Genomic DNA, 22,562 nt, shown 5'->3' with positions numbered 1-22,562 from the left:
CGTTTGACAACGGGTCTGAGGCCCTAAGCTAGAAGCAGAATAGATATTCCAAGTCCCAAATTTAGAGTGAAGATTTTTAACTAAAATCTTTGCTTCTGGGGGTCCCTGGAACAAAATATTTTGAGGTGGGGGTCCGCGGCCAAATACATATCATTTTGGGGGTCCTTGACATGACAAAGTTTGAGAACCACTGATATAGGCCGATTCTTCTAAATCCTAACAGTTTTCTAAACCAAAATAATAATAATAAAGAAATAAATATATGTTGCTATATCAGTGTTTCTCAAACTTTGTCATGTCAAGGACCCCCAAAATGATATGTATTTGGCCATGGAACCCCATCTCAAAATATGTTGTTCCAAGGACCAAGGAGGCTAACATTGGCTTCCAAATTTTGCAGGATTGGTCCGTTTTTAACAACATATTCACACACATTCCCACTAGGTCAAGGAACAAATTTTCACATTAGCCTGTTATAGCGCCACCAGCAGGTAGACCTTTGCAAAACACATTTTTTAAGACACAAAGAAGACATGGCACCCTTTTCACATTGGCCTATTATTGCGACACCCGGAGGCCACAATAACCTACCTGACCTGGCGGAGACCTGTGCTCGGAAGAGCACTGCTTCTTGTTGACATTTGTGCTCTTTTAAGTACAAGGAGCGATTCTTCTTCTTCTTGTTGTTTTGTCAGCCTGTAGTCAGGGATCATGTTAATCCCAGTTGGGTTTCCACACATTAAATCCTGCATTGAACCCGTCTAGCGTGAGAGCTATATCTGTACAGTGACATAACATAAACACTGGGCCACAAAGCCACATGATTGACACTGTGTTGGCCTTGGTTTATGGCAGCTATATATTGTGATGGTTTTACACTGTCCTCAGCTGGCCCCAGTACAGTTAGTTGCCGTCTGATTGCGCTTTAATCCGAGGCTGCAAATATCAAATATTTTCATATGTTTATACTACTTTTATAATATTTTCTACTTTTTCGATTAATCAAATAATCGAAAAATAAAAATAATTTTATGTATCAACAAATTGATTAACTAACATTATTTAATTTAATTTAAAGAAATTAGTAGCACATTATTATTGAAGCATTATAAGTGCATTATACTGCTTTATAAATGTGATAATAATAATACATTATAGACTTTGCCTTTAAGTGTTTCCTGGTAGTTATAATGTGCTGTTCCATTTGCTGAGTTTGCATTTTGACCAGCACTTATACATTATATCATTATAAGTTATAATACTTCATAAAGCATTCATGAAATTGTCATGCATAGGCCTAATTATAAACATTTATAATGTGTTATAATGCCTTATAAGTGCATTATAACACATTATAAATGTGGTTATAACGCATTATAGACCAGACCTTTGATATAAAGTCTTACACATTTTGGGGGGATAATGAATGAATGAATTATTACATTGACTGCTTTGATTAACTGCTCATGGATGCAAGTTCCTGTCATAATAACTACACCAGAGACATCATTGTTTACATGGAGTCCTGCCATGCTGCTTTGTGGCTCAAGTGGTTAATATAAAAAAGGAGAAAAAAAAGTTTCTATCACACAAAGATTTGGAGAACCCCCTGTAGTAACTCTGAGGACCCCCTAGGGGTCCCCGACCTCCTGTTGAAGACCCTTGTTTTAGTTTGATGTTGCTTCACCTCAATTTTTATTCCACAGCGATGGTCGGGACGGCCTGGAAGGCCAGGGCAGCATCCAGGACAAGATCACAGTGTGCGCCACTGACGACTCGTACCAGCTGACCCGGGAGAGGCTGAGCCAGGTGGAGAAGGACAGCTGGAGCCGCTCTGCCATCGAGATCAAACCCGGGGCCACGCATCCAAGTAAGACCACTCTAACACCAAATATCTCTAAAGATTGTAATGTTTTTATTTTATTTTCATGAATGAAAAGAAAAATCGAATAAAATGTTTTCGTGAATAGAATGGAAAAAGAAAATACATTTCATGAATGCATAAATGTTAACCGTCATGATGTGACGTGTTGTGAGCTTGTAGATCGGCTATTTTCACTAGTAGAGAGTGAGACAGGAACTTTCTGAAAACGCTTTGTTTATGTTTGTTTATTGACTTATTGACTCTGTGCAGTCAATGACGAGAATATTTTGGATTATCTATTTCTAACCAATGAAGCAGGGACCCCCCAATAACCCTAACCCTAACTATTGAAGATATTTCATCAGTATTTGTAGATGTTTTTATGTTATGTGTGGACCCCAACAACTGTCATGGTTTTTAGGCATGAGCTAATGGAGATCCAATCCAACTCAATAAACAAAATGAGGTAACATAACCCAAACCTCTACCAAAGTGTCATTTTTCTCAGCACTGTTTTCTCAACATGGGATCCAAATGGACCCTGAACGCTGAATTAAATAAGCTCTGAGGATTTTACATTGTAGTTTGGGGTCCAAGAGATTACGATATTGTATCAAATTGGGGGTCCGTGGTGTAATGCATATCAAAGTGGGGGTTCTTGAAATAAAATAAAAAGGTTGAGAAACATTGAACAACACAACCTGAACCTCAACATTGTGCATTAAAGTACATCAGTAGTGCAGTGGGAGACAAGCACTGACAAGCCTTCACATTATTATGCAATATTGTTACTTGTCATAATTCTAGCTGTGGCTTAGGGCAGTTTGGGCCGGTTCTAGACCGGCTGTGTTGTGTAACATCAGCTCCTGAAGTGATGAGGAGTTTGCAACAGATGTCACACTAGAGACACGTTTGAAGCTACTGTCCGCAACTTATTTTAATGAATGAAACCTTATTTTAACCAATGTGTATGTAGAGTATGTTAAAGCTGTACTGTGGAAGCTGCTCAACTAGTGGTCAGTAGCGGTATTGCTTTTTTCGGCCGGAGTTTCGGTGGTCCGCGGACCCCCGCGGCCATCGCGAGCACCTCCGCCTCGCCGATACGATTCCGTAGAGCCGTCTCCCATCATTTTTAGACCAGGATTGAGGGAGTAGCAGGCAAGATTCCTTCACCAATGTAAACACAGTTGCTGAGGGAAGCTACTTCCTTTAGAGACAGCAAGACTCGCTGTGATTGGCCGGTGGTGTATGATCGGCGCTGTGATTGGCCGGTAGTGTATCATGTGGGAGATGACATCATTTTGCCGGGAAATTCTCCCCCCCTCACAACTCATAGAAAACATATAAAGAGAAGGCTTCAGAAGCTGAAAATAACAGAGTGGGGGTTCTAAAACTTTAGCGATTTAACAGTTAGGACAATTTTAAGATTTGTTTTATAAAAAAAGTTACATGGTATAACTTTAATACAAATTAGAGTATGTCTTCCTACACTGCTTAAATTGCATTATACAATATAACCTGCAAGTAGCAATACCACAATGTACAATATGTTACAGTATTAAAAGTCCTGTATTCAAAATTGTGCTTATCTGTACCTAAAAATAGTTTAGAGGTGGTCTCCCTACTATACTGCTTGACGTTTTTAGACACTACTGGGTAGAACTACGACACCTACTGGTTGAGGAGTAGTACTGCCTGAATCGTGAGCCCAACATCAGGCCTGACCAAGCTGGGCTTCCCTCTTGATGAGTGGTGTTTGGTGTCTCACTGGTTACGCGCTATCATCAGGCATGTCAAAACATGGAGCACATTATTCTGTAAACCTTTAAGACACCGGTAGTGTAAAGTACATTTACTCAAGTACTAGTACCAATTTTTACTTTACTTGAGTGTGTCATCGTAATACTTTATACTTTTACTCCACTGCATCTTACTTAGTTACTTTATAGATTTAGATTATTATTACAAAACTTAGGTTAACCACATCGGCTATTCAACCGTTTTACTATTCAAGTACTTTGGTACTTTTAGTATGTTTTGATGCCAATACTATTACTATTTATTTTAGTATTGCTACATTTTACCTAAGTAAAGTATCAGAGTACTTGTTCCACCACTGCTTAGAACCCCGGGGTTATTCAGTGTATGTTTTACGAGGTGTTAATGACAGCTCATGACAACTAATGATAACATGTAGCATTATTATCTGCTGTCAATGGATTCTCCTCCCTCACTTGCAGTACTGTTAGAAGTACTCTTATTTATTTTCAGTAAAAGTGTCAAGAAGTGGCAGAAGTATAAAGTATCGAAAAATGGACACACTCGGGTAAAGTGAAAGTACCTCAAATTGTACAGTACTTGAGTAAAGGTACTGTACTTAGTTACTTTCCACCACTGCCATAGGTTTATTTCATTTTGGCAGTTTGTCAACGTGTCTCACCTGCCCTGCTCTGACCTCCAAAGCAGAGCTTAATGTAATGGGATTACATGGAGACCTCTTGATTACTCCCTGCTCCCACACACCCGAAACGTTTTTCAGGACCCCTTTGCTTTGCTGAGAGAGAGAGATGAAGCAGGGAGTGTTAAAAGTGTTACAGATTAAATCTTTTTTCATAGATGTCATTGATAGCTTCATAGACTTGTCTATAGTCTACACCAGGGGTCTTCAACAGGGGGTCCGGGACCCCCCTTTCTCCTTTTTTACATTAACCACTTGAACCCTAGCGTCTATATTTGGAGAACTTTAGCAGATCTACAAGCTCACAACGCTTTGTGCTGTGAGGCGTTGTGAGCTTGTAGATTGGCTCTTTTTTGGCAAAGAGCTTTGGTGTAGAGGGGAAAAAGAGCAGACTAAGTACAGAGTGAAAGGTCAAGTGTTTTCAAGTATTGATGGTTCAAGTGGTTAAATATCTGAAAACACAAATTGACATGATTCTAAAATACACTGATGATTGTGCTGTCAAAAGATGAAACTATATGGAATCTATGAAAAGGTTGTGGGGGGTCCCTGCTTCATGTCTCTCTCTCAACTAAGGGGTCCTTGGCCTGAAAACGTTGAAGACCCCTGGTCTACACCAAATGCCTTTGCCGAAAATTGTAGATCTACAAGCTCACAACCTGTCACAGCTCTTTTCGGCCCATTGCACTGGCTAAAACAATGCTTCTCTTGATGATATTATGATTCTGTTACTGTGAATGTTGGCCAGAAAATCAGTCATCTGTCAAAAAGTTGGATAAAGGAATTATTATTATTATTATTATTTTTTTTTTCTAGGTAAATGTGTGAAGTTTCAGAAGAGACCTGGGGCCCTTCTGTCCATGTCAGACAGCCAAGTACAGAAGCACTCGCCCACCACGCGGAGGACCGCCCCCCTGGGCTCCCTGGCCAATCAGAGGCCACTGAAGGAACGCATCGACGCCTCCCTGGGCCCGCCGGCCAATCAGAGGTCTCTGAGGGAACGCATCATCCACCTGCTGGCTGTCAAACCGTACAGGAAAGCAGAACTGGTGTTGTGGTTGGAGAGAGAGAGAGCCACGCCCAAAGATAAGGCTGACCTGGGATCAGTGCTGGACGAGGTACGTATACTCTGAAATACATATTTATCGTTGCTGGGTGGTAACCTTGTATATCCAAAACTTCAGGTAATGAAAAAAAGTAGTCCAAAGTAGTTATTATTTACTCACAAGTTAATACTGTCCTGGGCACTTGTTTCCATTGTGGTCCTATGTGACTATCGTAAATACAAATCCCAGTGATATTTTGCTTAACCCTGTCTTCTACCCTGAGCCATACCAAACTTGCAAAGTGTGTTGGAGTTAGGTGGGTCATGGGCTTAAGGCAGAGAAGTAGTCGTATCAGTTTGTTTTGTAAGATCTGAAGCTTAGTTTTTAGTGACATTGAGATGTTGGAGAACCAAGAGATGCAAGCATAATCAAAATGGCATTGATTGAGGGCTCCAGCTAGAGTCTTGAGAGCACTTTTGTTGACAATGACAAAAGACGAAATCCTGGCCAAAAATTGTTTTCTTTGATCGACTTTCTTGATAACTTTTTACGAGTCTCTGACCATCTTGGAGACTTTCCCAAATAGCCACTGCAGTTCCGTGTTTAAAGCCTGTACTTCTTCGTTTTTATCCAGTCTGTGCCTGGATGCTTTTGTATTTCACTGTTTCCATGGAGTGTAATGAAAGCTTTCACCATAACTTCTGGCACATACTGATATAATACACCGTAGCTCAATGGCACAGACAGGATTAATCGTCCTCTTTATTTAACAATACAGAATATTTCGGAACACAGAGGGCAATTATTTGTATGACAGTTAATGGTTGAGTTAAAAGTCATGATGGTGCCAGCCCTAGCCCCTAGTATTAAGGTTGTTCTGAAGGTGGTTGGTTGTGCCGTGTGGCTTTCAGGTGTCCAGGGTGAACGTAAAGGACGGCGGCTACGTGCTGAAGGAGGAGTTGTACAACCAGCTGCAGAGAGACAGGCCTGGATACGCAGAGGAGGAGACACAGCTGACCAGCGGCAAGACAGATGGGAAGGAAGACAGACAGCTGATGGGCAGGATGCTGACCAGGTGAGTGTCTACCCGAAGCCCCTTTTTAATAACAAGGGTGCTTGTTGAAAATGAGATGGTGAAACCAGCATTCAAGTATTTTGTGTTACTGTTGTTAATATGTGCTATAGCTCTATATTCTGATCATAATCTGCTATAGTATGTTCAGTAACATGGTCTCTTTAGTGGACAGAAAATGCATTTTCAGGTTGGGATACTAATTTCATCCAATCAGGAAAGAGAACCCATACAGGATACAGGATGAACAAGTGAAATAGGAAGTGATTAAACAACAAAAGCCCCCACCACCTACAGTATGCATAAAGATCTATACGCTCACAACACGTTGTGTATGCGACGCATTGTGATCTTGTACATCTGCTATTCTCTGCGTTGTATCGCAGAGCATAAATGAGGCATAACCGTGTCCAGGTGTTCCTCGACACAGCGCCTGCCTCGACCTGCCAGCTGTGGAGCGTTTAGCATTCTTAACAGTTTGGCCCGTTCTGCTGTAAAGCCCCATACTTTAACACTTATAAAAGCTACACTGTTATTTCTGCAACAGTTAAACTTGTAAACAGCTATTTGCCCAGTCTCCTAATTGTCATTTTCTTCCATTCTGTTGGGCAGGAAGCTGCAGGTTCACGGCAGTGGTGGCGGCGGGCAGTCAAGGGGCGTCCACGGCAACCTGTCCCTCCCCAAGGTGTCAGGGGAATCACCACTGTCTCATCAGAGCACAGTCAGGAACCCTACCGTGGTAAAAACTAAAAACACTCAATAATTCAACTTTTTGTGTGAATTAATTCCCTACTGCGCTGCAATGCAATGCGTTGTTAGCTTGTAGATTGGCTACTTACACTTTTGTTATTTGAAAGATTTGAAGAAAAGTGTAAGTATGTCTGTTGGTTTTATAAATATAGAACCAAAGTATTAGCAAGACTAACGAATAACTACATTGTATCCATTGGAACACAATTTATCTTTTGCATTTTCCGAAAAGTAACTGTTTTGGACATACACTCGTCAGCGACGTTTTATTTTCGATCTGGTTGAACATGAACATGACATGACTGCTAAAGGTAAACAGTTGTGAACATTTTGTAATGAAGTTCCTCTTTTTGGATGATTTCATCTCCCAGAAACGGCCAGTGCCTTCAGACGCGCAGCAGGACAGCCTGGCCGCTAAGAGACAGCGACCAGCCAACCAGAGGCTGCGACCACAGCCGCCGCCCACCAACCAAACGTTGATGATCTCCAAAGGCGGGCGGGACCCCGCAATGGCCACGCCCACTCCCCTCAACCCCAGTTTCCTCACAAACACTGCGTGTCAGAGGACCATTAACCACACTGGCTGCCAAAATGGCGGCTCCCCACCACCTATGCACAAACTGTCCAGTTCCCCGGACACAGCGCTCTGCGTGTCAGACGGTGCTGTGCGAGGAGGCCCCACCGCGGGCGCACAGAAGAGGGCGCCGCCGGGCGACTCAGAACACAGGAAGAGGAGATCCAAAAAGCACAAAGACAAGGAGAGAGAGAGGTTAAAAAACAACCCTGGATGCTTAGAGAGCAGTCCTGAACTTAAGCACAACTCTGACAAACTGGACGGTAAGAGTTTATATTGTTTGTTTGTTTGTTTATTTCAGTGGTTCTCAAACTTTTTTTTGGAGCTGTGTGGAACACAAGCTCCCCTATACGTGGCCGTGTGTGTAGGTATGTGGGTATGTGGGTGGGTGGGTCTGTGGGTCTGTATGTAGCCTGTATGTAGTAACCCTGGGTGACCAGAGAGGTGCTGTTGAGTCTAGCCTGCCCTGAGCATCAACTGCAATACACACACACACACACACACACACACACACACACACACACACACACACACACACACACACACACACACACACACACACACACACACACAGCTCCACTTCGAACAGAGGTTCGATTTTTATTTGTTTGATAAACAGACCTCTAACGATTCATTTGGAACCCCACTTTGAGAACCACTGATTGATTGATTGTCTGTTTGATTGATTGAATTAGCAATTAGCTGATGTGATAAAGGGTTAAGCGTTTTTTGATGCATGCTGAGGACCCCCTGGAATCTCCTCTAGGACCCCTGGGGGTCTTTGAAAACCATATACTACCTTCTAGAGTTATGTTAAACATTCAACTTTTATCATAATGGAGACACAATAGTGTGGGAGCCGGGGAGCTGCAGAAATCTCGTCCATATTTGCATTTCCTGTTTAAAGCTCGAAATCTTTCCTGTCTTTGTGTGTGACGGTAACTCCGCCCATGTGGGAGGAGTTACGTCCGGCCTGGTAAAGAGACGAGAGATTAGAGTTTATTGCATCCGGACCGGGCCTGTTTTCCTTTGAATGTCCCTTTCTCGTGTCATGATGTGGCAGCAGCCTGCACTTTGAGAACACAGCAGGACCATTTCAACCTGCTCTCTAATGTTCATGATAAGAAGCACAATTTCTGTCTCAGATGAGGGCTGTGGACAGTTCAGGAACCTGCCTACCAGTGACATCATCATTAGGCAGTTTTGGTCATTTCGAAGATTTTAAAACTTTTTTTTTATTGATGCAAAAACAATGGTTTCCATTTCAGCATGCTAAAGGGCTTTGCACACAGGCACAAATTTTAACGTTCTGTTTTTTCCGTTTGCTGCATGATTAACTCTCCTACTGCCAGATTATTTATTTATTTATTGGGTCTGGTGCCATCAAAAAGCGGCTTACCTTTGCGACGTTATAGTAGATAGACAGACATTTCTTTTTTTATTTTTTTTTATTTTTTTTGATTGTGCAATAGTGCACTTTGGTCTGCCAGGCAGCAGAGGGCGGCCTCATGCGAGAATGAATGTGAATCGTCCTGCTATGTGTTGTCGTACATTCAGAGCAGTCACTGGCTACAGAGCCTCCGGGCCAGAGGAAATCAACAAGGAAGTGAAATGGTCTCCGTTGATCTTAACGCATAATGGATTTTTTACACCATCACCGCGGAAAATGTGTTTACAGTACACGGCCGCGCGACCCCTCATCAGCTTACAGTCATCAGACGAACGAACCGAACGAGCGCCGTATTGGCATCGAGGTTCTGTAAAAAATGGGGCGAACGTTAACGTTCAAAGCGTGGGGAGAGTTAAAACGCGTTGGATTTGGTGTGCAATGCTGTGCGGAATTCTCACCGCGGATCGGAAAAGGAGTCATAAAAGGAGTCAATGAGTTTTTACCGCATGCGAAAAGACACAAATCGAACTGGGTTCGATCGGGGGAAAAAAAACAACAAAAAAAAACGCACTGCCGCAGCCACTCGCCGCACTGCAGATTCGGAGCAGGTGTGCATGAGGTCATAGAGAATCATTGGTTTCTTTCACTGTTTTTTTTTTCCCCCCGTGCGAAAAGTCGCGCCTGTGCGCAAAGCCCTTAAAGCCGGCATCATAGTCGCCTGGGCGGTGGAAGGCTTTACACCGCGGTGTAGTCTTTTCGAGTCTTTTTGAGCCATGAAACTACAACGTTACATCATTCCTCACGGTGTAGAGCTTTCCACCGCGAGTTCCAACACATCTCTCTGTTTTTACTATCAGACAGACAGGCTCTACACCCCGTTCACTGATTGGTCGACCTGAACCAGTCTAGACGGTAAAGGACTTCACCGTGGGCCGTGACTATGATGTCCTGCACTTATTTTCTGACTTTGCGGTGGATAGCTCTCCACCGTACACTCTGATACGGGCTTAACAAGAGACAGGCTGTAGTTTCTATTAGCTTGGAATCCCCATTGATGATGTCACTGGCAGGCAGTTTTCTGCTGAATATGTCTCACCGATGAGAGACAAAATAAGTAGAAGTACTCAAAATTGTACTCAAGTGCGTTTACATATAGTTACTTACCACCACTGAAAACACCTTATGTTATGCTGTGAAATGACTCATGGCACTCCTGAGTCTCATTGCACACAGAAATAACACATTGCCACAATAACACATTACCACAGCTTGTTCTGAGCCGTTGACCAATCACAGTTGTGTGTGTGGTCTAACTGAGTGAGTGTTTATTTGACCAGCCGTCTGTAGGGATGGTCCGATCAGGTTTTTTGGAACCGATCACCGAGCACCGATCACAAAAGTTTGATCACCCGATACCGATCAATCACAGATCCGATCAAGTTATTATTTATATATTATTTATATTTTCTAAATGTTAATGTTTTAACTTTAATTAATTAATTCACTCATGAATTCATTTATATATTTGCCATATAGTTATTTACCAGCATTACTATGTATTTATTATCATAGCAGTAACTAATTATTCCTTCAGCACTGTGGAAATCAATAACCCAAAAGGCCTCAAGTGGGCATACTGAACGGCTGGTTGATCGGATGCACCGATCGGATCGGATCGGTGAATTTACCTTTTGATCTAAACCACCGATTATCGCCGATCACGCTTTGATCGGCCCGATCCGATCCATTGCCGATTGATCGGTAACATCTCTAGTCTGTACACTTAACACCCATAAGTCCTGTCTGCCTTATTTTTGTTTTCCTTGCTGTCTGCTGCAAGCCTTGTATGTCCAAAACCAGGCACACGTGCACACATAGACATCAAAGGGGGCTTGAGCCCCTGCCCTTTTATCCGTCTGTAAAAAGTGCCCTCTCCAGACCATGAATGCAGTTTTATGCTATGGTGAAAAAAATGCAAATGCCTTCTTCCATACCATACCCGAAGGCAGCATTCAAGAGAATGTCCTCGTCTAAACTCTCCTGAACTTGAATGCAGCATCTTATATTGAGAGAATTGCTCTCTGTGTAGTCTCGCGTAGCCAGACAACTATTCCACAATCTCTGAATGCTATATAGAGTCTGGAACGGCAGCTCCCGAACGGCGAGTATCGGAAGTAGCCGCTGCTGCAATGAACTGTAGTCCCATTGGAAACATAACAGAAACACCATAGCTCAGATAAAGTCATTCGAGCGGCCTATTCTTGTTATGAGTGTATAGTTTAAGAAAACGTTTGAAAACAACATAAAAGTAACACCAACAACACCAGAGAAAGACGAAATAATGCCCCAAAAAATAAAGAAAGGAGACATAACGCTTCCAGTAGGACATGTTATTGCTACAGCACCAAGGGAGGGGTTGCGTGACATCCGCTTTATCTCGCACTCATCATTTCTATTCCGGTTTGCCAGACTGTATGCCGGGAGCATTTGGCCAAATCACGGAGGCAACAGTCTGGCCACGCGAGACTACTCTCTGTGTAGAAATCCATGTTTATGCCACATCTCCAATATTGAATCGATTATGTTAATTCAGTGTGGTATCAAGCACCGGAAATAGCCGACCTCTGCTATTTTCGATATTTTCACCAAAAGGCCGGCCCTTTTAGAAATTTCAGCCCCTGCCTCTCTAACATTCTCTGCACGTCCCTGTGCAAAACCATTGCTTTACACTGGAAGTGTGGGCAAAAAGAACCTGCCCAGTGCAACCACAGTGTCACACAGTGACACCTGGTGGCTGCCCACTACAAGCACAGTCTCATGTCATTTACTCTTGGGACACTTATGGTGTTTGTTTTTGTGCCTGGTTGTTTCAATAACAAGCCTGGTGTTGGTGATGTGAAAATGAAGCTATATTTAGCTAACCGAGCATTTATCCTTTTTTTAGTAGTGTGGAAAATAAAGCTATCTTTAGCTAACTGACAAACTGTCATTGGTCATCACAGTACTGTTGGGTTTGTTTACCAGTGGTTCCCAAACGTTTTAGCTCGAGATCCAAAGGAGATTAGACGATTGCCCGGGACCCAAACTAGTGAAAAAAGCAGATCTACAAGCGCACAATGTGTCGCCTTTGCGTTATTTTCACTACTTCTTAATTACAATTTGTTTTCAATTAATGGAATTTCTTAGATTTGTTTGTTTTAAAAAGTATACAATTATTTTAAAAATATATATATATTTTTTTGTCATTCAAATATTTTTAAAAGAAAAACTTTTGAAATGTATATTTTCTTAAATGTTGGAAAAGAAAATTGTATTTGTATTAAAAAAAACAATAATATTTTTTTATTCAAGCCGTGACCCATTAAAATGTGTCCGTGACCCACTTGGGTCCTGACCCACTGTTTGAGAAACAGTGGTTTTACATCATCATCTGTGTTTGTTTTTCAGATCCCAACATCACAAACTGTGTGAGCTCACCACAATGCAAGCCAGATTACCTGCTGTGAGTATAAACAGGATTGATTTGATTTGATTGATTGATTGATTGATTGATTAATTTTTTTTCATGTTTAACTGCACATTTAAATATACTGGTTATTGTATGTTGATGGCAAATCTCATCTCTAGGCAATAGGCATAGCAAAGAAACTCTATGCTGGCACCATACTGCCATCCTCAGGATGAAAGGAGAAACAGCCATAAGTGTAGTAATAGAATCAGAATCAACTTTATCGTCACATCCATAGACATAGAAAGATAGACGTCTCCATCGGTTCTGGGGCATATGCATCGCGTAAGTGAGGGAACCTGCATCGCTACCGCGTGATTGGCCTGTGACTGGCTGTGATCCCTTAGTTTTTCCCGGACTTCCGGCCTCAAGTTGTTACACTGTTGTTTTATATCTATGCACATCACCCATGTTCCATGTCGACCCCTATAGGACATATCCGACTATCACCAGCGTGGAGCAGCGTCAGCGCTACCAGGACGACTTCTGTGCAGAATATGATGAGTACAAAGACCTGCACTCCAGGATCGCCACCGTCACACACCTGTTTGTTCAGCTGGGACACAAAATCAAAACGCTGTCCCCGGGAACGCAAGAATATAAGGTACACACACTAGCAGGCGTCTTCAACGTTTTCAGTTTAAGGACCCCTTAGTCGAGAGAGAGATGAAGCAGGGACCCCCACAACCCATAGATACCATATAGTTTCATAGTTTGACAATCATCAGTGTATTTTGGGTTCATGTACATTTGTGTTACCAGATATTTAACCACTTGAACTGTCAATACTTAATAAACTTGACCTTTCCCTCTGTGCTTAGTCTGCTCTTTTTCCGCTCTACACGAAACCTCTTTGCCGCGAGGCATTGTGAGCTTGTAGATCTGCTATTTTTGGCTAAAGTTCTGGACGCTAGGGTTCAAGTGGTTAATATAGAAAATAAGAAAAACATCTTCTATCACACAAAGATTTGGAGGACCCCCTGTAGTAACTCTGAGGATCCCCTGTTGAAGACCCCTGCACTATAGAAATAATACTTTGTACACTCATATACTGTCCCCCTGGACACAAGAACATAATGATATGGGCTCTATTTTCATCCATGCCTTACCCCTTATCCCTAAACTCTTTTGCCATTTTTTACTGTTTAGAAAAACATTTTTAAATATTTCAAATAGCTGATCTACAAGCTCACAATGTGTCAATATAGATTGGCTATTTGAAGTACTCATATACTGTAGTGTCCCCTGAACACAAAGAAATAATATCGCTGTTGTCGGGTGGAAACCGTTTGTTTTGTATTTATCACAGAGTGCCACGCTGTGAGCTTGTATATCTGCTAGTATTCTTCAATAGTTTAAGCACAAAATAATGCGTAATAATGCGTTCCCAGTCTAAATTGGTTAAACCCCTTATTCCCGCAGTGAATCCTTGTACCCAGGGCCCAGAATTTGGTGCAACACCCCTGTCAGTGACTGTGGGCGTGTTTCTCCAACCCGCTGCATAGCAAAGTGACATTGTTTACCGACGCTACTCTCCCAAAAGTTGAGCTGCTTTCAGCTTGAGGCGCTCAGAGCGCCCAGCGAAAAACAAAAACAAAAAAAAACTAACTAAACTAAAAACGCTGGACATCGAGGAAAGAAAAGAAAAGAAAGGCACTTTTAAAGTGAATAATAACCATTGTTTATTGTTTTGCACCATCTAGATACTAGAAGACCAAATACGGGAGAAGTACACAAAGTATAGAAAGGTATGTGATGTTCTCATTGAATTTGAATAAACACACAAATACACATTGAGATCAAATAAGATTAACCTTTATGGATGCCCGCAGCTACGCAGCTACACACGCACGCACGCACGCACGCACGCACGCACACACACACACACACACACACACACACACACACACACACACACACACACAGAGCTAGGGAACGTGTTAAGTTGAAAACCTCTGGTTTCTCTCATCCGTACAGACGTTCCCAGACGCGCGGGCTGAGAAGAGGCGCTGCGAGTACCTCCACGAAAAACTGTCTCACATCAAACTCCTCATCACAGATTATGATATTCTGCACAACGCCTCCTAGTGGAGGAGTAGCACGATGACCTGTCCTACTGTACATCCACGAAAAAACTGTCCCACATAAAACTTACCAGCACAGATTACCGATGTCCTACCCTTACAGGTCTGTACCTCTGTGTGTACAATTGGAGCTAAATGGAGCCTTACGAGTCCATTTGGTGTGATATTTTTCTGGTACGCAAAGCTTCTTTCTATCGGACCACTGAGTGTCAAGTACAGACATTGGGCCTGATTCATCAAGCACTTTACCACCAAATTACGCCCATATTTTGATCTTACCGCCATTTAGGACAATTCCCAAGTTAGGGTCAGATTCAGCAATGTTTTTTGTCTGGGATTTTGAAGGTAAGACAGAAATATAAGCCAGATTTAGACACTTTATTTACACTATATTTACGACCAGATTGATGAATCGGGCCCAGTGTCCCTAATGAGGGAGAAAAAAGTTCAATGGTTATGGCCACACTTTGACGTTCCATTCTGCCTTGGAGCCCGACCTTGGATCAGGTCCTGTCTATGCCCGGCCATTCATTGTTGCTGTCAGGTGCAAATCTTGTATGTCCAAAAGTGTTACTTTTCAGGAAATAGAAAAAAGAACCTGTGTCGAATCTACTTAATCACAAGGCCTTTTCATTATATATATAAATATATAAAAAGTAAAAACATACAAGCTCACTTGCGCTTGTAGAAGTACTGTAGTGTAGGGCGTTAATTTATTACATACAAATGTAAAATAGAGATACAAGGTTTCGGCCAGACAGCAACAAAGTATGAAAAAGGTATAAAATATGACTTGTCCAGTTCGTTATCAACGCCAGGCCAAAGTTAAGGGGGGAGAGATGTTTTCACCCCTGTGTCTTGTCTTTCTGTCCGTGGATAGTCTTGCACTGCTGGCGGACATTTGGAGCTGCTCAGTCAATTGGAATTGACCAATCTGCTCCATTTCTTTTCTTCTTTTTTACCACATTATGTTTTCTATTGTTTTTAAATATTTAACTTTACTTTCATAATGGAAGACAAATATAATGTTATATTGACAAATAAATATAACATATTATATAATGATGGTGAGGAGGACCGATGATATCACGTTAGGTTGAAAATGGGTGTTCCGTCTAAGGTTTTGTTACAAAGATAGAAAGTATTTATTGACCATTCCCTACACTTTTGAATGACAACTAAAGGGACCAACCTGGGGGCTAGCCTTGGTGACTGATGCACAGTCCCATTTGAAGGGAAATAATTATCAAACCTTACTGTCTGTGTATTCCTCCATGAAATGCGAAAGTGTACACCCAATGATGTCAAACGTGTTATTTCATGTCATCCAGTGTACATTCCTTACAGACATTTACGTAGGTGAGACGACACATTTGACATCATCAGGCGCAGAACTACACAGAAGACAGGGTATTTTTCCCCCACTCCTAAACAGAACAATGGGATTTAGGATCAAAATCTGAAAAAACTTCCCTTTATGACGTTACTAAAAGACGTTTCAAAAGCCCTACATTACACTACATTTGAACTTTTTAATGCTTTGAACTACTGATATACAGTATTTATTATGAGACCTTTTTTATATGATGTGTTCCTCTGTCCTGGGCCTGAAGTGTGATGTCTTAATAAAGTGTTTGTAAGCAGGAAGAGATGACGGGTTCCCAATAGGGGATCACCGAAGTCTGACGTCACTTTCATTACCCCCCAGGGTTGAGTTGTTTTCCCTATTCTAAATCTTATAGACTTTTTTTTTTTTGTTTTTTTTTTGTTCCAAGAATTTGAAAAATGAGTCCAGTGATTTTACTCATGGATATTAACTGCCGGTGAAAAGGTACTAATTTATCCATAGAGTAAGAAAATAATGGGCCTCCTACAACTCGACTACAATTCTCAGGTTCACATTCTGGCTAGGGAGGGCAGTTTTGCATTAATCCAGACTGTTAAAAGAAAAGGCAATGACTAGTTTTAGGCTGCAGACTTTACCTGGTTGCTGATTTTCTACTGAATGTTCATCAAGTCAACGACAGAAGCCATAAGGGCACGGTCACACCACACCACACTTTTATTCTACCTATGATGGTGGATTCTGCCATTGCATTTCAACGAGAATGGAGCAGTTTTTTTCTTTTTTCATAAATCCACACAAATGGCAGCAAACCGCTCCATTCCCATTGAAATGCATTGGCAGAATCCACCAGGTAGGATTAAAGGGCGGTGTGACCTGCATACCCCTAAGGGAAATAACACTTTTATTGCAGTGCATTTTCAAGCTAAGTACCAATGTCATGTGACAGTGTCCACATACAATAGCCATAGCCTGTTATTTTCACTATTTGAGTTTAGAAACTGGGGGGGGGGGATAGGGATTGTGGAGATCAGCAGTGTAATAGTGTTTAATTATAGGCAAGTGCCACACAACAGTTGATTAAAGATCTTCATTAACTTAATACAGTTGATTGCATAACTATGACTGATGAAAGAACCACTGGTCTTTGAGTCCACTTAAAAGGACAGATATACCATCAAAAATCACTAAAGGAAGATTACATGTATTTCATCGGTCTTCTAAGTCTTCAAAGTCTTCTAATCGTCGTATATTATTAACAATTAGAATAATAAATGGTTCACTGTTTCGTTTTTTGGGGTCCTCAGATGAGGATCCACCAGGGGTCCAAATGGACCCTTACGGGGTCTGTAACTGCAGTACCTGGTCTCCCGCATCAGCATGAAAGTATAACCACCAAGCCATCAGGCTTTGATTGATTGATTGAAGACTTTATTAGAAGTTTGCATAGGAAAAGGTACAGTTTCATGACGGTACAGTTCACTGGTACAAGGTCAACTAAAAGGAGATCCTAGAAAAGCACTTGGCTTATTTAACTAATTTGGTTCCATTTGTACACTCTCAGCGTTAAATGAACACTTGAGGATTTGACAGTGTAGATTGGTATCCCAGAGATTTCTAGAATGCAATAAAATGATCTGCACACCGTCTACATTAGCACAATAAGGACAACTTTATTTAGGCAACGTTTCGGTCAATAGACTTCTTCAGGCATCTGCTCCCTGCATACGCACCCGTCTGAGTTGATCCCTGGGATACAAAAAATATTATCGAACTTGAAATTCAAAAGGTTGGGAATCACTGCACTTAATGTTTTTTGTTTTGTTTAGTTTTTTTTTTTAATGAAATATAATCTCCATTTCATGCACAGGTAGCAGGAGAAGAATATGCAATCTTTTGCATCGTTTATGAACTGCATTTGACAATTTGTCGCTGTCGCGTGGAAATATCCTTATTTTTTCCATTGGTTCAGTATTTATAAAATCCACACACTTAACCACTTTCACCTTAAAGAAAATAACATATCTTCAAGCTTGTAGATGGGCTATTTTCACTACTTTTATGTGACACTGGAATGACAAAGTAGGGCATTCATTTAATAACAAATATGTACCACCGCTACAGCAACGATATGCATTCTGTTGCATTGATTATCAACTGCATTTTACAAATGTTATATTTTCTGTTCTGGTGTTCAAATAAAAACGGAAAACAATAAAACCTTCCTCAAAGTGATCTGGGTTTTGAGTTTTCATTGTTTAATGCAAAACAACCTTTTGGGGTTTCTACTGTTCATATATACTTGAAATTGAACCTTTTTTCTGTCAATGATTGTGGAAAAATAGTACAACACCAAGAACTGTAATGAGCTATTTCTTCCTAAAGTCATAACATTTCCACAATAACCATTCCACATAAAATGTGAAACATTCTTTCGCTAAACATTCTTCGTACAATTTAGTGGTTGAGCCACATACCACATCTAATGCAGCTTGTCAGCAAGTTGTGGGTTCAATTCCCAAGCCTGATGACCTTTGCTGTGTGTCACTCGGGGTGTCTCTCCTGTCTGTAGTACATTTACTCAATTAATGTACTTATGTACAATTTTGATGTACTTTTACTTTAATTGATTATTACTCTTCTGTTCCACTACATCTCAGAGGAATATAATACATATACATTATACCATCCGAGATATGTGCCCAGGTCTCCCGCATCTGCATGAAAGTATAACCACCAAGCCATCAGGCTTTGATTGATTGATTCAAGACTTTATTAGAAGTTTGCATAGGAAAAGCTACAGTTTCATGACGGTACAGTTCACTGGTACAAGGTCAACTAAAAGGAGATCCTAGAAAAGCACTTGGCTTATTTACACAGGAAACCATTGAAGTATCTCATATTATATAGGCCAATCTCGAGACAGAGTCAATGATAGAGAGACAGACCGAGTGGGCGTCGCCCTTTCTTTGATGATGGGTTCCCAGATTGCATTGAGTCACTCTGCTACGCACACACACACACATTCGCGCGCACGCACACACGCACACGCGCGCGCGCGCACACACACACACACACACACACACACACACACACACACACACACACACACACACACACACACACACACACACACACACACACATTCATGAATGACGTAAAGATGACGACGCCATTGCTGCAGATCTCGCGAGATCACCCTCCCAATTGACGCACTAACAGACACACACATATATGGACACACAAACGACGCGCGCACGCACTCACACACACACAGACAGCAGCAGTGAGAGAGAGAGAGAGAGAGAGAGAGAGAGAGCGCACGACAAACCAGGGAGAGAGCGGCCCTCTGCTGGGATTTGAACCGACAACCTTACCAAACAACCATCAACTGCTCAAAATGACGAGTGAGTAGCATGTTATGTCGCTTTTATTTTATCCATTTATCGTGTCGTTTTTTATTGGATCTGATTAGAGACATTCACCAGGACCGCCTCGGCAGCAGTAGTTAACATGGCGTCCGTTCTGTTTGCTGCCTGGAATAGAGACTCGGAAAAGCCACGAAAATAGCAGACCTACAAGCTCACAGTGCGTCACGGGCACTACGTGGCGTGAGCTTGTAGATATGCCATTTTACCGTCGTACGACGGCGCATAAATACAAGCAATATATGTTTTATTTTTTTTAACGGAACGCACCGTTTAAAAGCGAGTTGTTTTGATTTATTTGTATATTATAGCCGAATCGGAAATAGTCAAATACATCTTTACATAGATTTAAAAAAATATATACTATTTATTGACTTTGTTTCATCTCACAAGGCGATATGATGACGGCGTTTAAACACATTTTGTAACAGAATGTGAGCATACATTCTCTTTACATTCTAAACACCAATTATGCCGTCGATATACGATCATATCGGCTGTTAACGTATTACTATACAGGGGCAGACGATGTTGTTCAGTTTGATTCGTGTTTATTTGGTGTAGAACCGTCTACACTACAGTGTTATTGTTTGAGCTGCTCAATAGCGCCCCTCTGCCACGTCGGCTGTTGTTGTCAGTAGTGTTCATATACCGGTACGTTTATAATCACAAGACTCTGTACAGTGGCGGAAAAAGTACTCGCATGTTTTACTTACGTAAAATTATCAATACTGCAATCAATGTATACTATAAATACTGTTACTTACAAGTAAAAAAACTAAAAACTAAAAGTAGAATATTTGGATCCGAGATGCTGTGGAGTAGAAGTAAAAGTAGGACATTTGCAATACTCAAGTAAAGTACAAACACCTCAAAATTATAGACCTACCTAAGTACAGTACTTAGTTTACGCCACTATATGATAATGAGATGCTAATAATGAGGTGACTGGGATGTTGTAACACCCTATCATTATTACTTGATTTATCACTGACAGATTATTTTAAACTCGGCTTATTTATTTTGCTTTGTAACTGAACAACTTGCTTTTATTGTTTTGTTTAAAGTTCTATTTAAAATAAAATGGTGGAAATGGGTTGATAGCGAGATGTGTTTTTAACTTTTAGATCTGCTATTTTGTCTATATTTGACATTCTTAGATGTTAATGTTTTTTTTTTGTCTTTTTTCTTTTTTTTCTAGTACTGTATTGTAGTTTATGGTAGATAGCATGTTTAGACACATGCTAGGTTAATAGTTTACCTGGTATCCTAGTTTATTTTATGCTCTACATTGTTCTCTCTGCACTTTACTTATGTGTTTATTTGACTATAGTCACTAGAGTTCATGTTCACTCTGCTTATTTCAATCTTGCCCTTGCTTTGGATAAGAGCGTCTGTCAAATGCCCTGTACATTGTAGTTGTAAAGGATTTGACTTGCCCTTTTCATTGAATACCTTCTTTATTTTAGTTTTTGTGTTGTTGGGTGTTTGGGTCATTTATTGTTTTTGTTTGTGTTGTGTAGGAGGAAACCAGCGTGAACTTGCACGCGCCAAGAATGCCAAGAAACAAGGTGATGCGAGTAAAAAGAAGAAGGATGAGGATGGCATGTCTGCTGCTGCTCGTAAGCTGAGGTACAGTTGGAACATTTTTATTTCCAACAGCTATACTGTAACACAGGGGTCTTCAACAGGGGGTCCTCAGAGTTACTACAGGGAGTCCTCCAAATATTCCAATCTTCCTTTTTTATATTAACAACATGAACCCTAGTGTCCATGTTCTGAGAACTGTAGCCAAAAATAGCCGATCTACAAGTAGATCGGCTATTTTCGGCAAAGAGGTTTGGTGTAGAGAGGAAAACGAGCAGACTAAGTACAGAGTGAAAGGTCAAGTTTATTAGGTAATGACGGCTCAAGTGGCTAAATATCTGAAAACACAAATTGACATGAATCCAAAAAAACACTGATTGTGCAGTCAAACGATGAAACTATATGAAATCTATGAAAAAGTTGTGGGGGTCCCTGCTTCATCTCTCTCTCTCAACTAAGGGGTCCTTGGCCTGAAAACATTGAAGACCCCTGCTCTAACAGGCTCTGTGCATAACTGTAGTCCCGGGTTTCCAGAAAGTTTGCACACTCGGTTCCAGTTCATTTCCCAACCGCTTCATTTGAACTGGAAACCAGGTCCATTTGGTTCTATTTGTACACTCTCAGACTTAAATTAACACAGCATTTTGTGGTTCCTTGAATTAAAAAGGTTGCGAATGAATTACTTAAGCCAGGGGTCTTCAACGGTTTTCAGGCCAAGGACACTTTAGCTGAGTGAGATGAGGCAGAGACCACAAATACATATGAATTATGTTGCATTTTAAACAACAGTATACTATTGTTTATTCCGTAGTTCAAACTGCCCTATCTCACATCTTTTCCTGTATACATTTTTTTAAGGGATGCCGAGGTGATGCGACAGAAGCAGAAAAAGGCGACCGAACCCAAGGGCCCCGAAACGACGACGGAGACAAAATAAAATGGAATGAACCGTGATGAGCCGAAGACTGCATCACGGCCCCGCATACAACCCTTCGTTCCACATTCTTCTCAATAAACGTGGGAACTCACCTCCCATTTTTGTCTAGGCTCAAGAAATCTAGGATTCCCTACGGAAAATGACATTATTATGATATTCTGTTATTTTACCTGGTGTCAGGGTGAGTTAAAAATGGTCCTGCAAGTCTCGCTCATGGCTTTTTTCGACTACAAGAACTAATGAACCCTTCAGTGTTGTGAAAGGTATTGTCACTGGTATTGTCACTCATAGGGTTTCAAATAAGGTTCTTAGAACCTGTTTGGGCCCTGCTCAGGAGGTGGTACTAAGCCTGGAGTTGTGGAAACTCAGAACTTTTACTTTTTAAAAAAATAGTGAAAATTGCCCATTTACATCTCGCACAATGCGGTGTGGTGAGCTTGTAGATTGACGATTTTCACTTCATTTATGAATTTCTCTTTTTTATGGCAGGGGTATTTTTGGTTATGAAAACGGGTTCTA

The 22,562-nt window shown here is 41.2% G+C and overlaps 1 protein-coding gene across 1 annotated transcript in view; it reads left to right on the top strand.

Moving 5' to 3' along the window:
• The window catches only part of LOC308288543 (RNA polymerase II elongation factor ELL-like), a 38,655-nt gene extending 22,451 nt beyond the window's left edge, over nt 1-16,204 (top strand). Inside the window, exons 4-12 of the mRNA XM_080730005.1 lie at nt 1,707-1,870; nt 5,139-5,440; nt 6,280-6,443; nt 7,053-7,179; nt 7,562-8,027; nt 12,602-12,656; nt 13,095-13,266; nt 14,366-14,410; nt 14,640-16,204. Of these exons, the coding sequence (XP_080586131.1) occupies nt 1,707-1,870; nt 5,139-5,440; nt 6,280-6,443; nt 7,053-7,179; nt 7,562-8,027; nt 12,602-12,656; nt 13,095-13,266; nt 14,366-14,410; nt 14,640-14,750 (1,606 nt within the window). The 3' untranslated portion in view covers nt 14,751-16,204. The remainder of the gene's footprint in view (nt 1-1,706; nt 1,871-5,138; nt 5,441-6,279; nt 6,444-7,052; nt 7,180-7,561; nt 8,028-12,601; nt 12,657-13,094; nt 13,267-14,365; nt 14,411-14,639) is intronic.
• The last annotated feature ends 6,358 nt before the right edge of the window (nt 16,205-22,562 follow it).

This window comes from Nannobrachium achirus (genome assembly GCF_963921795.1).
Source record: "Nannobrachium achirus genome assembly, chromosome: 7".
Classification (NCBI taxonomy): Eukaryota; Metazoa; Chordata; class Actinopteri; order Myctophiformes; family Myctophidae; genus Nannobrachium; species Nannobrachium achirus.
Note: the sequence above shows the minus strand (reverse complement) of the source record. Positions and strands in the feature narration are given on the sequence as shown.